At 48.0% G+C, this 13,876-nt stretch overlaps 1 protein-coding gene across 10 annotated transcripts in view; it reads right to left on the reverse strand.

Annotated features, from left to right (window-relative positions):
• The window catches only part of ADD1 (adducin 1), an 84,721-nt gene that overhangs the window by 11,999 nt on the left and 58,846 nt on the right, over positions 1-13,876 (reverse strand). For 6 of the 10 annotated variants that reach the window (XM_044267890.1, XM_044267891.1, XM_044267894.1 and 3 more), the window contains 7 exons: positions 11,563-11,643; positions 11,162-11,311; positions 8,952-9,095; positions 8,747-8,845; positions 7,852-8,028; positions 3,204-3,548; positions 630-731 (listed from right to left, as the gene is read on the reverse strand). In XM_044267890.1, coding sequence (XP_044123825.1) covers positions 630-731; positions 3,204-3,548; positions 7,852-8,028; positions 8,747-8,845; positions 8,952-9,095; positions 11,162-11,311; positions 11,563-11,643 — 1,098 coding nt within the window. The remainder of the gene's footprint in view (positions 1-629; positions 732-3,203; positions 3,549-7,851; positions 8,029-8,746; positions 8,846-8,951; positions 9,096-11,161; positions 11,312-11,562; positions 11,644-13,876) is intronic. The other 4 variants (XM_044267893.1, XM_044267892.1, XM_044267900.1 and 1 more) reach the window with 1 other exon arrangement.

Here is a 13,876-nt window from a genome sequence, read left to right on the forward strand (position 1 = left end):
GACTTGAAGTCCCTCTGTCTGTGCAGGGGGGGCCTCCGGAGTCCCGCCCAAGCTGCACCTCTGCTCTGCCCCACCCCTCAGGGACCCCACATGGCCACAGTGGCTGTCTGATGGGGCCAGTCCCACCTGTTTAACCATTTGTGAGTCTAAGAAGGGAGACTGAGCCATTCCTGACTTTCTGCACCTCTAGATGGTTTCAGTAGGCACAGATCTCTCACCGTACTCATGGAGGGGACTATCCCCCGTGTGCCCGTCATATAGTGACACTGTGAACATGGGGGGAGCCCACGTTCTGACACAGCAAACATCCACAGCTCAGCGAATGAATGCTCAAGCAGAGGGCCAAAGGTTGTTCTGGCTGGAAACAGGCTCTCTAGCTTCCAGTTCTGCCCGGCTCTGTGAGCAAGCAGTTCCAGCACCAGCAGCCCGATCCGTCTGCTGCTCGCGCACCTGTTAGCGCGACAGCGGAAGCAGAGGAAAGACACAACCTCGGCTACCAGAGCGGTGGCAGCAGAAGCCCCACCAACCCCGCCCGAGGCAAGTGTGCCCTGCACCCCGGCCCACCCGCCGCCAACTCGGCCTCTGCCTGCTACTGTTTCCACCCAGGGCTGATGACCACTGGTACGCACCTTGTTCCTCATCTCCTGGACCTCTTTTGGGTTAGTGTTCAATGGGACAAACAGGTTAGGGACAGCAGAGGTGGAGGTTCTATGTCCATCCTCTTTAGTCCACTGTAAATATCAAGAACAGTTGAAAAGTCAGAATGGAGACAACACTCTATGAGACCACAGCATCCAATCTGTCCACCGTGTCTCACACCTGGTCATGCATGAACATCACAGAGAATGAACCAATGACCACACCTCCTGTCACGGCAGCAGGGGGATCGGGGCAGGGCATGTGCAAACAGGAACCCAGGTCATGACCGACAGCACAGGCCCTCCAGAACACCCCTCAGAAAACTCAGGCGTGGCACAGGCAGGCAACCGAGTTCTGCTCCGGGACTCCCGCAGACCAGCTGGGGAAGGGGGACCCTTCAGAGCACATTGGTTCACTGCCCTGAGAGTCCTCAACGCCAAAGCTGCTGGAAGCATGAGATGGCAGGGTCATGAAAAGCGATGTGATGTTGCCACCCAGGTGAAGGGAAGGGCCGCATCGTGAGGCAGGAGTGGGCATCACCAAAGTTTGGCACGGAAATAAACTACAGCATCAGAATGCACAACCGGCAGAGCTCGTGTGAATCACCATGTGACCATGTGCACAGTGGCCACCAGTGGTAGAGTTTGGTGATGTCGGGTATTTTCTATAACTTCATACTTCAGAGTGTTACAAAAATATCCCAAACAAACGGGAAGCGCTTCCTGAGTTCTTGCTCAAAGGCCATTTTGGTCATCAGTGCATAGCGTCAGCCATGCTTTCACCTGCCAGTTTTGGTATCGCCAATCAAATATGAGGTTTTTCATCGGATTCTCATTCGCAAGCATGGGTGAGCACTGAGCAGTGAAACAAGGCCGGCAGTGTTATGCCTTTCGGGGTACTTTCAGGAGGCAGTCGGGGAGCCAGAAACCATAAGGCTTCAAGAAAGCAACACAAGTGGCAAGAGCTTAGCTGCCGCGAAGGGGAGTGTGGGATGGGCGTGAGCTGCAAGGTACTCACTGACGGTTATCTTCTCAGATAAAAACAACTCCAGCTCTTTAGTAAACATAGCTTTTAGTCAAAAACATTAACCCAATAACCTCAGAAGCTTGAACACGTCTGAAACTTAAGAACAGTGACCATGAGTTCACATACCGACCTGGGAGCAGCGGCCGGAGCCTGAGCTACCCCGGAGCGGGGAAGCCCCACACATCGCCGCTGAGCCAGGTCTCCCCATCAGTGTCATGTGCACTGCCTCAAGGACCTCACAGGAGTGCATGTGTTCTCAAGCCAATTGCAAATAAAGTGTACAGCTGCCACTACACAGGCACTTTGGAAAACCTCACCACAGCCACTCGGCACTACATATTTCTGTCAGCAGTGGAAAGGTGGTTTTTAGGCCCACTCCCTTTAACAAGCAAAATAAAAAAAAACGAAACAAATGAAACTTGAAAAGAAAAAACAAGGGAGAGGGAGAGAGGGGGGATGGAGGAAAGAGGAGACGGGCTCAAACGCTGAGCCCTGCCACGTGCACACGGAGTCTCTGCCCACATGACCCGTCCACTCAGGAGCACAGAGACTCTCACCACAGCCACCTGCGGAAGACAGAGCTGTGTTCTTTGGAATAAATCTATAAAGTAAAAACACTGTTATTTGGGGAACAGAAGGCCCTGCCAGGCCCGCTGAGCTAACGTCACCTGGACTCCTACAGAACGTGGCATGCAGAGAGGAGTCCACCTGGCCCGACTCTTCACAGGACCCCATGCCGGGGGCCTCCCTAGTCTGTGGCCTGGGAGCCACCCAGCTGTCTGCGGCTGGCTGAGGGGGCAGTGAAGACCAGTCCCCACAGGGCGCAAGAACCAGGCCAGCGAATACCTTTCAGGGCCGTGCTTGCCCCTCCTGGCACAAAGCACGCCGACAGGGTCTGTCGCGGGTACCTGCAGGTGGCCTGCGCTGCACTTGGGTCATGCCACACCCAGCAGGAGTCACACGACTCACCACTATGGCCGTCTAGTCACATGCAACAGTCCATGCACAAGGCAGCTGGCTTAGAGCATTCAGAGGCTTTGGGACAGTGAGCAGGGCACAAGGCTAACTAGAGAGGACAAGGTCAGCAGAGGAAACGCCCGTGAGACAGAGTAAACTGCTTAAGACAACACTGGAGACTCGAAAGCACAGACTGCAGAGCCTATGTGAAATCACTGGAGATTAAGACACCACGATAACAGCTTGAGACCAAACTACCATTTTGTACAAGAAGTTTTATGACTCCTTCAATACAATTTGAGTTAAATGGCAGCTCCAACTTTTGGGTTAGCACGCGTGAGTTACTCAGGATCTCTGCTGTGTGGAGCTACTGAAGGACAGATCTTAAGCAGTTTCAAGCAGACAGATTTAGTTGAATTACAGCTGATGCACAGAGCAGATTCTGGTTTGGGCTAAGGAAGGTTATTGAGGAAGGTTTGCTTTCAGTCCAGGTCGGGGGACTGGATTCCCAAAGCCTCCGAAGCCCCAGCTACCCACTTGCTCTACGTCATCTAACTATGAACAGTAAGGTAGGCACAGACCAAGCAGTTGGTAATACAGCTTGGCACGCAGACACCGGACGAGAGAGACTGCAGCAAGGGTTTCACGCGATCGTGTGTAACGTTCGTCCACACCTTAGTCTTCGACTTGGGGCTGCTTCCGTTCTGCCCCTCCTCAGAAGCATCGTCACCCCGGCCAGAGCTCAGCCATCTTGTCTTCTCCCGCTGCTGCTTCTGAAAACTGTGTCTGAGAGGGGAGCAAGTGCCCGGGTCCCCGTCACCAGCGAAGGAGTAACCTGTGACACTTGCAGGAGCCTCCACATCGCTGTGTTTTTTAGATTTCTCTCTCAGAGCAGGGTATCGGTAAGGGTAGCCAGTTCTGTAACCCTAGGGGCCAAAGAGACAGAAAGACAGTCACCATTCCAGATCTCGACACAGTGTCACCTCGGAAGACTGTGTGGAAAGCCCTAGAAAAGCTGGGCGCGCATGCACCTAGCTGCTGGCTGGCAGAGACACAGGACTGACACCAGAACTCTGAAAGCAGCACTGCTCCCAACAGCCCCAGACCAGAAAGAGCAAGCAACACCTGAGCAGGCCAACTGAGGGACGTCCACACAATGAACTAGGGACCTGGAACACGAGCAAATACTCCAGGACCGGGGGCGACATTAGAGGGAATCTCACAAAAATGATGTGGAGTCAAAGGAACCAAATGGGAAAGAACACACTGTATTCTTCCATTCATAAAAAGGACAAAAAGAGGTAAAACCACGGTGGCAGTGGTCACCCCTGGGATGGGTAAGTGCCTGAAAGGGACACAGGGTCCTGAGGTGCTGCTGGGGTGTTTTGTTTTCTCTTATTTGTTTTAAAGGAGGCTCCACACCCAACATGGGGCTTGAACTCACAACACTGAGGTCAAGCATCCCATGCTCCAGTGACTGAGCCAGCCAGGCACCCCGGTGCTGCTATGTTCTGACCTAAGAACTGGTTAGGCAGTGTGCTTGGTTTCAGACAGTTAATAAACTCAATACTTAAACACGGCTTACTTGCTGCTGACTAGAGTACAGGCTGTATTAATTAATACTTAGCTTTTTGTTTACCTTTTAGGATAAAGTTTAGATACTGTCACAATCTTTGGGGAAGGTCAAAGGTTCCTGACAAAACTGCTTTACTTCTGAATGTAACAATGCTCGAGTTGAACCTTCCATTCTGCCTCATAACCACTCACTAAGGGCATTACGACGGGGCCCTGCAGGTTCACACCTCAGGAACACACTGTCATAGCACTGGGCCCGCATGCTGGACTGGCCTGTGTGTTGAGTTCCAAAGACACTCTCCCCAAGGCAAGTGTGACATCTTACTCCTAACCAGTGCTTAACACCTGGTGGCTGTGGCATACAGACTTCATGATGACCCCATTCCACTGCACCCCCCCCACCTGCCTGCTGTCAGCTCCTCCCTCCTGGAGCTCTGCAGGACCTAACTGGCTTCTAATCAGCAGAATTTGGCAAAGGTGATTGGATGCATTACTTACGAGTGTAGCACCCATCTTTTTGTTGTTGTTGTTTTTAAGATAGATTTATTTCAGAGAGAGCATGCACACAAGAGAGCACCTGAGTGGGAGGGGCAGAGGAAGAGGAAGAGAGAATTTCAGGCAGACCCCGTGCCAACTGCAGAGACTGACATGGGACTTGATTCCACCACCCTGAGATTTTGATGTCACTGAGATAAAACCAAGAGTTAGGAGCTCAACCGACTACACCACCCAAGCACCCCAAGTATGGCACCCATGCTGAGAGAGTCTCTCTGTCCGTCAGTGACTCTGGAAAACCAAGCTGCCAGGACTCTTACAGCTGTTAGGAAAATGAATCCTGCCCACACTCCCAGGGAGCCTAGAAGTGGATTCTCCCCCACCCAGCCTTCTGATAACATCCAGTCCTGGCCGACACAGTGACTATAGCCTTCCTTGTGAGACCCTAAGCCAAGAATCTGGTTCAGCCAGCTCCTGACCCACAGCTGCATGTCTGGACCAAGTCATTCACAGCCACAAAGGAACAGGGAGTGACCAGAGAATCAGAGGCTGGTCATGCAAGAGGGGCCACGGCTGGTGCTCTGCCTGCTGAGGAGCTTTAGAATCCTTCATGTTTCTCCCAATTCTGTCCTGTAAGATGGAAGGGGAAGAATTTGCTCCCTTTGGGTGCTCCTCTTCCTTGGAGACCACTTTCTTTACCAATCATTCCTTTACTACATTCAAAAAACGGTGGTAAGAATCCCGAAACGAAGTCATCAGTCGGTGGCTGTTTGTTTCCCCCACCGCTGCCCTCAGGAAGACAGGCAAGTGTCCACCCCGCAGCGTTTTCCCTGCTGAGCATGCCACTGAGGACGCTGAGTGCTAACCACTTGGTGGTGAAAAGGCCACCTTCAGCAAAACACGGTTCTTAACAACTGCAGTCTTCTTCCTCAGGAAGACACCTGAGTCGTCACCATGACTCCAAGATAAACCACGAGAACATCACAAAACCTTATCCACAGAGGGTACGGTTTCTTATACTTCCCCTTTAAATGCTACAATCCTAAAATGAGAGGCAATCCTCAGGCCTCAGACCTGCTGTAGGGCAGTGGCTTATAGCTGAACATAAGGATTCCTTCCTTCTTTAACAAGCTGGAATTACATCTTGGTTTTTCAGGGAAGCAATTTAGCATTTCTTCCAACTCTATGTTCAAATAGGTCTTACAGTATGAGAATCTTCAACTATTATGTACCCTGCTCAATTACGGGCAAACATACATGGTTAATCAAATGCTACACTAAAATGTGGACTATTAGCAGCGGCCTGGATGACTCAGTCATTAAGCGTCTGTCTTCAGCTTGAGTTGTGGTCCCAGGGTCCCTCTCCGCAGGAAGCCTGTTTCTCTCTCTCCCACTCCCCCTGCTTGTGTTTCCTCTCTCACTGTGTCTCTGTCAAATAAATTTTTTTTAAAATGACAATAATCAGGACACTTGGGATGCTCAGTCGGTTAAGTGTCTGCCTTTGGCTCAGGTCACAATCCCAGGGTTCTGGGATCAAGTCCTACATTGGGCTCCCCACTCAGTGGGGAGTCTGCTTCTCCCTCTCCTGCTTCTCCCTCTCCGGTGCCCCTTCCCCTGCTTATACGCTCTTGCTCTCCCTGTCAAATAAACAAATAAAATCTTTTTTAAAAAATTACAATAACAGGGTGGCTCAGTGGGTTAAAGCCTCTGCCTTCGGCTCATGTCATGATCCCAGGGTCCTGGGATCAAGCACTGCATCAGGCTCTCTGCTCAGCAGGGAGCCTGCGTCCCCCCCCCGCCTCTGCTTGACTCTCTGCCTATTTGTGATCTCTCTCTGTCAATAAATAAATAAGTTAATTAATTTAATTTTAAAAAATTAATTTAAAATTTTAAATTAATTTTTTTAAAATGACAATAACGACTGTGCAACCATGTGTAGTAAGGACACCGAATACCACACCCTTGTAACAAGCACTTCAGCGATTCATCTTTCATCCTTCCTCTCCCTCCTCTAGCAAATTAGAGTTATTGCCTAATTCTGGTTTCTCTCCCTCTTTGAGAAGGCACTGAGCACACAACATGTAGTGGGCTGGCATTCTCCATTCTTAGTCCTTTCTCCTGTTCCCTGCCTGACTTCAGGGTCACAGAGCAGTGAGACATTAGAGTGCCTGCCAGGAGAAGAGAAGAAGCCACCCCAGCACTCTCTGCCTCGTCGGGCCCCTTGGGGGAAACCTGCCGCCCAATGCTGACACCTGAGCCACCACTGCCCCTCCCACCTAATGCCAGGGGCTTCTTTTATCTCCTTAGTGAGCTCTGTTCCTCCTCTTGCTCCTCGTGACCTGGGCTGTGCCCTGTCTCCACCTCTGCAGCCCTCATCACGCCCTGTCAGAACTCAGATCCCAAACACTCAGCTGCCCCTAGCATTGTGCGTCCATCTCCCTAGCTAGGTCATGCACTCCTTGTGTTCTATTAGTGGCTAGAGGCTCAAGAGCAGCTGGTCAGTTAACGCAATCCATCTTTACGGGGCCAGTGAATTCAGGAGTTATGGAAGATTCTGCTTTCTCTGTTCATTCCGCCCTGACTAAACAAATCCAGCCCGAGGACACTTCGCACACACTGAATCTGATACTCTTTCTGTTCCAAAATCTTTAAGGAAGTTAGACTTCCTGCCTCCTGAGGCTACCCATCCCACCTGTGCCCTGGTCCAACAGTCCTGTTAGGCTAGAATGGGCCCCATGAGCCCCATAGGCCCCCGTGCTGCCATCGACAGCACCCGCCACAGCTATGGCAGCACACGGTGGGGGGGAGGGGCGCTCCACCTTGCTACGCTAAAGCTCCCCTCCCCCCGGCCTGCTTGTGGGAAGTCGGGCACTGCTAACTGCTGCTCCAGGGCCAAACTGTCCACTTCTGAGCAGGCATGCTCTCTGCTCCTGTCCCCACAAAGGTGACTCCTTTCAAACAACAAAGGAACACAAGCAACCCTCCCTATTTTATTGTGACTTAGCTTAGGAGTTCAATTGCCCTGGTGCTTCTTCATGATTTTTGAGGGGAAGGCATTCACACACCGCATGAAGACAGCAATTTCACTTGCTATAAAAACATCGACATTGCTGCTTTTGGAACAGAAGCTTTATCGTCAGGTGGTAACAATGATCTTACCAGATTATCGAGCATCCGCATAAGGGCTTCAAACTCCTGCTCGCCAATCTGCCACTTGGGAGGTGAGCTGGTACCCTCCCCTCCTGGGGACTCCGGGGAACGGGATTTGGCTTTGTACTTGCCAGGATCCAGGAGGACTAAGTTGTCCGGCCCTCCTGCACTGGCCAGAGTTCGAACCTTTTCCAAAACAAGCAAATAGTACAGTTTGAGTTTCTTGCCAAGGACAAAAGGATCAGATCAGATGACGACAAGAGATGACTCAAACAGAAATTTAGGTCTCTGACAAAACCAAGCCACAGAGTGTAATAAAAACTGAAGGATGGACAGAGACAGATAACCCACACATAAAGTCATTTTCAGAAGTTCTTCATTAGCAAAACAAAGATACTGGGCCCACATGCTTGGAGGAGAAACGGGGAAACAAAGCCCCTTTTAAGGCTGTATGAAGGAGCCTGGGGACTGCAGTGCTGCCTAGATGAAGTTAAGGTTCCAGTGGGGAGAGCACAGACTTGGGATTGAACACAGCTGGCTTGGTGGCACCCAGGCAAGTGTCTCCCTCTCTGTACCTGCCTCCACGAACAGGGCCATGAGGGGCAAATGAAATAACATGTAAATGAAGCACCTGATATGGCGCTGGCACACACTAGCAATCTGTAAATGATGGTGACGTCTGTATTTGAATAACAAAAACTAGAAATGAAAAGCCCAATAACCATTCACCAACTTAAATCGGTGAAATGGCATTTGCTCTGGTCACTTTCCAAATCCACTAGCTCACCTCAGGCAAAGAGATTATGCAAAAACTCATTCTTACTAAACTTAAGTATCAAAAATCTGCAAGAACCCTGCAAATGCCAAAATAAGTCATAGCCTACAGAAACTGGTCCCCGCCCACCTGGATCTCACACGCGACCACCAGATTATGGATGTAGTAGAAGGCCTCCTCAACACTCCCTCCGACTGACACGAGCCCGTGATTCCGGAGAATAAGAACCTGTAGGGAGACACGAAAGCTCGAGGGAGCTACGCAAGAAGACTGCTACTCTGACTTTTTTCTTCTTTCCTGCACAATTTAAATACCAGATTAGATGCCTACTGACCTTGCTTTTAGGCCCCAAATTTTTCTGAATTAATACTTTTTCCTCCTCCTCAACCAGAATCCCATGGTAATCATGGTAAGCCACTTCTCCAAGGGAAAGCGCTTCCGGGGAGATTGGCAAGAGGCCACATTTCATCGCCGAGACCTAGAGAACAAGCAGTCACCATGAATGAAGACAAATCAACAGTCACACCTTAATGACATGGCAAACGTTTTCCTCAAAGAAATAAAAAGGGGAACATATTTTATTTTGTTCTCTTCTCAGAAAGAAATGAACCTATGAACTTAAGATGAACTTTACTTCTGGGGCTTACTACAGATGGACACTTAAAAATTAAAGGCATCGCAATGCTGGGAGAGCCTCAAAAGAAATTCCACGTCTTTCTGGACTTCTCCCACACTGATCATAATGCTATATGAGCTCAGGCTTCCTCGCAAGATGAGCCCGGCCCTACTGCAAGGAGAGACAAGGGCTCCCTCTAAGTGAGCCATGACCCTGCAAAGAGAAGGTTTGGACATGCTCAAAGGTTCTGACCCACTTGTCATCTCAGGCTGTAGGGGAGAACGAAAACGTGAAATGTAGATAAGAGCCAACTTCTGAAGTTTAGAATAATTTTGCTGTATAATTTCTCTTCTGTTGCAATAAAACAATCCTAAGTGTTCATAAAGCCCTTAATTTCCTTAATGTTCCCAAACTGACTTTGGAATGTGCTAACTTTTAAGGATTTCTACCTCAACTAACAGGCTCCAAAGATTCCAAGAGTATCCACAAGGGCAACAACTGCACACAAGTTCATCTAAAAGACGCCACCACAAAAAAGGCAGCAACGTCACATTTAATCTCTCTCACGGCATCAGCCTTCCTAGGAGAAGAAATTTCCAAGTGAAGTGATCTGGTATGTTTTAAAATAAATTATACAGGGGCTCCTGGGTGGCTCAGTGGGTTAAAGCCTCTGCCTTCGGCTCAGGTCATAATCCCGATCAAGCCCCAAATCGGGCTCTCTGCTCAGCGGGGAGCCTGCTTCCCCCCCTACCCCTCTGCCTGCTTCTCGGTCTACTTGTGATCTCTCTCTCTGTCAAATCAATAAATAAAATCTTTAAAAAAAAATTATATAGTAAGCTGCTTATAACCATATTTTTTAAAGTACCACTAATAGTTCGTTAAAATGCATGGACTTTTTGTGGCTGGAAGAGCACGCTTTTTTTTTTTTTAGAAAAAATTTCAGAAAATGATAACTCTACTAAAACTCTTATGTTGACATCTAGAACCACATATTCAAAGTAAAATAACTAAGCCAGACAGATCAAACATTCATTGAAACAATCCAATACACATGACATTAAAACATCAGGTAAACATTCAGCATTACTGAATCCACGAGGTTATGGTGTGGTAAAAATAAGTCCAGAAAGTCATTAGAATATACAATGGGTGATAAAAAGCCAATTCTGGAGAGTTGAAGCATTTCACTGTCACATGATCATGTGACACTGTCACATGTCACAGTTCAGGCTGGGAGGTCTGGCCGGTGGGCACAAGAAGGGCCCAGGCTTGTTGACTGTGCTGGGGCGGGCTCTGGGGAAGCTCCGGGCTCAGAGGCAAGATCTCCCAACAGCTTACGAGGTCTGTGCCTTCCTCTTGTCACAGCCGTTCCTCCTCTCCTTCCTATCATGATCCAGCCCCGGTGTCTGCTGGCTTCCGGCAGACATCTAGAGGCTTCCAGGCCTCAACCACCCCCTTCTCACGTCTGCCACCCCTATCTAGCACCCCAGGGACCATGAGCAGGTCCAGGCCTCCTGCATCCCCGTAGCACTTCCCTGAGACCACCGCATCCTCCCCCTGTAGCCTGTCTGGCACCCCCCACAAACCCTCTTCACAGACAAGGAGTCTGCTTACGGCCCTCCCTCTGCAGCTCCCAGCGGTCTTCCCCACACTGAAGTCTGACCTCACCCCCAACACACTCCAAGTTTCTGTTAAGTCCAATGGACACTTTCAGATTCACACAGGTTTTCCAAAACTAGAGAGTGTATAGACCCCTTAAAAGGAAAAAAAATTCTTTTAAGAAAGTAAACTTAGTCAAAGACTTTTTCTACTCCACAAAACCAGGCTTATTGACTTGTTGCCTCAAGAGAGCACAACTATGAGGACACATGAAGCGCGCCCCGCTCCACAGCTTTCACTCCGATTCACTCGGGGAGCAGCACACTCACCGCAGCCCCTGCCGGCGTGTGGATGTGCACCACGCACTTGACGTCTGGTCGCGCAGCGTAGATGGCAGAGTGTAACACAAAGCCAGCCTGGTTTACTCCTAGGTTAGTACTTCCACGATCTACTATCTCTCCTTGTATATTGACTTTAACCTGAAAATAAGCAAAAAAAAATTTAAGACGTCAAGAGGATTTCAAATGACCCTTCCTAGAAATTATTTCAGCCAAAGTTAAAAATGTTTATAACTAATTCTAAAGCTTTTTTTTTTTTTTCTGAGTTTATCACACAAAACACAAACTTTGTCCTCTTTCTTGGGTTTTATGTCTCATGGGATTAAAATGTATTTAATTATCAACTATGACCTAGACACACATGACACCCAAGAGGAAAAGGATATTCTTACCAAACTGGATGCAGTCACTTCACTATAGAGAAGTCCAAAGGGAACAATGAGGAAATGTTCCTGCTCAGAGCTCACTCTGGTCTGTAAGGAAAATTGCTGAGTCAGCTCAAAAATCCAACTGAAAACATTCACATCTCTTTCTATACACAAACTCACAGGTTTATTGTGCGCATTCTGTGAGCTACGCAGGAAAGCCCATAGGTACAGCGTCTGTCACAGAACTACAAGGACTGGAAGCTTCTTCCATCATCATACTGCAGTCACGTCTTGGGTATGTAACATGCATCCTGGTCGCATTCATGACAACTGACTTCATAAAGAGGAAACCTGGTGGCTACCAAATCAGCACCACATACAGAAAGATGCCACTCCTCAGGCATATCATGGTGAAAACCAAAACTTACTTTTGTCCAAATAGATTTTGTCTTTAGTGCTCAAAACCTCAAATAATTGGAATCATACTGCATTTTTCAGTGACCTTTCTTCCTCCACATTATTTCTGAGATTCCTCCACATTATGATACTCATATACTGGATGAATACACAACAAATGTGTCCATTCTTCTGTCAATGCCCATGGCTCCTGTTTTGCTACGTAACCCAGTGCTGGGAATGTTCTTGTACCTGTCTCCCAGCATACATGGTCAGGTTTTTTCAGAGATATTAAATTATCTCCAAAGGACCTAATTAAATGTACACTCCTTCCAGCAGGGTATGGGAGCTCTGTGCTTCTACTGCCATCTTCTTTAAAAATTACAATCTAGGAGTACCTGGGTTAAGCACCTACCTTCAGCCTAGGTCATGATCCCAGGGTCCTGGGATCGAGCCCCACACAGGCAGCCTGCTTCTCCCTCTCCCTCTACCCATCCCTCCCACTCATGCTCTCTCTCTCAAATAAATAAAATCTTTAAAATTAAAAAAAAAATTCTGAGGGCACCTTGGTGGCTCAGTGGGTTAAAGTCTCTGCCTTTGGCTCTCTGCTCAGCGGGGAGGCTGCTTCCCCCCCCTCTCTGCCTGCCTCTTTGCCTACTTGTGATGTCTGTCAAAAATAATAAAATAAATCTTAAAAAAGTAAAATAAAATGACTTTTAAAAGGCAGTGGGGTGTGGCCTGACCAATTAAAAAAAAAATTCTGAATTCGCTGGAATTGCTTTGTGGGTATAAATATATAACTTTCCAATTTCGATTTTTCAGTCCAATTGTGTCAGCGTCAATTACAATCCACAATGCAGACTCTTCTCTGTCTCTGATTTCAGTACATGAAATCTGGCTCCAGGTTCTGTTCTGTCCCACTGGTCTGTCTCTTCCTTTGCCCAAAGCACACTATTCTAATTACCATCACTTTATAAGATGATAGTCGGTAGGAAAAACTCCTTACTTGCTTCATCTTAGTACTCTTGAACTTTTTGTCTTCCATATAAATTTTAAAAGCATGCTATCAGGTTCCACGTTAAAAACCTACTACAAAGCCAATAACATGCTTCCCTAACACCATGCAGACCTTGTGCATACAGTTACTAGCTGTATACACTGTATGCTCTCTTGCTTATAATGGCTTCTCATTTCTTCACATGGTCTTTGTAACGTTGTTCATAGCATACAACATTCTCTCAAACTGGTGTTAATAATGGGGCCACATCCCACCTACTCCTGGATATTTAGACTCAAATTTTATTATAAAGAATACTAACAGTTTTTCTTCCTTGACTTAAGAGCCTAGCACATCTAGGGATACCTGGATGGCTCACTCGGTTGGGCTCCTGGCTCTTCCTTTCGGCTCAGGTAATGATCTCAGAGTCCTGGGATGGAGCCCTGTGATGGGCTTCCACTCAGTGCAGAGTCTACTTCTCCCTCTTCCTCTGTCCTATCCCCTGCTCATGCTCTCTCTTGCTCTCTCAAACAAAATGTATCTCAAAAAAAAAAAAAAAAAAACTATCAAATATACATATTTTAATAGAAAAAGCTTAAAATATATAATTTTCTGAGTCTGAAGCAAAAAAGGAAAAAGTGCTAGGGCACCTGAGTGGCTCACTTTGTTAAGCATCTGACTTGCGATTTGGCTCAGGTTATGATCTCAGTGTTATGAGATCGAACCTGCATCTGGCTCCATGCTGGGTGTGGAGCCTGCTTGAGATTCTCTTTTTCTCTCCTTTTGCCCCTCCCCACCACATGCGCACACATGCAGGCGCGCGCTCTCTCTCTCTAAATTATAAAGGCAAAAGTACTAAATATAAGTGTGAAGTAAACAAGAGCAGAGAATATCTGCAAGAAAGTTTCCGAAGGGCTGGTGCCACCCTCACTGCATATGTTCCTA

The sequence above is a fragment of the Neovison vison genome, chromosome 11, assembly GCF_020171115.1.
Source record: "Neovison vison isolate M4711 chromosome 11, ASM_NN_V1, whole genome shotgun sequence".
Classification (NCBI taxonomy): Eukaryota; Metazoa; Chordata; class Mammalia; order Carnivora; family Mustelidae; genus Neogale; species Neogale vison.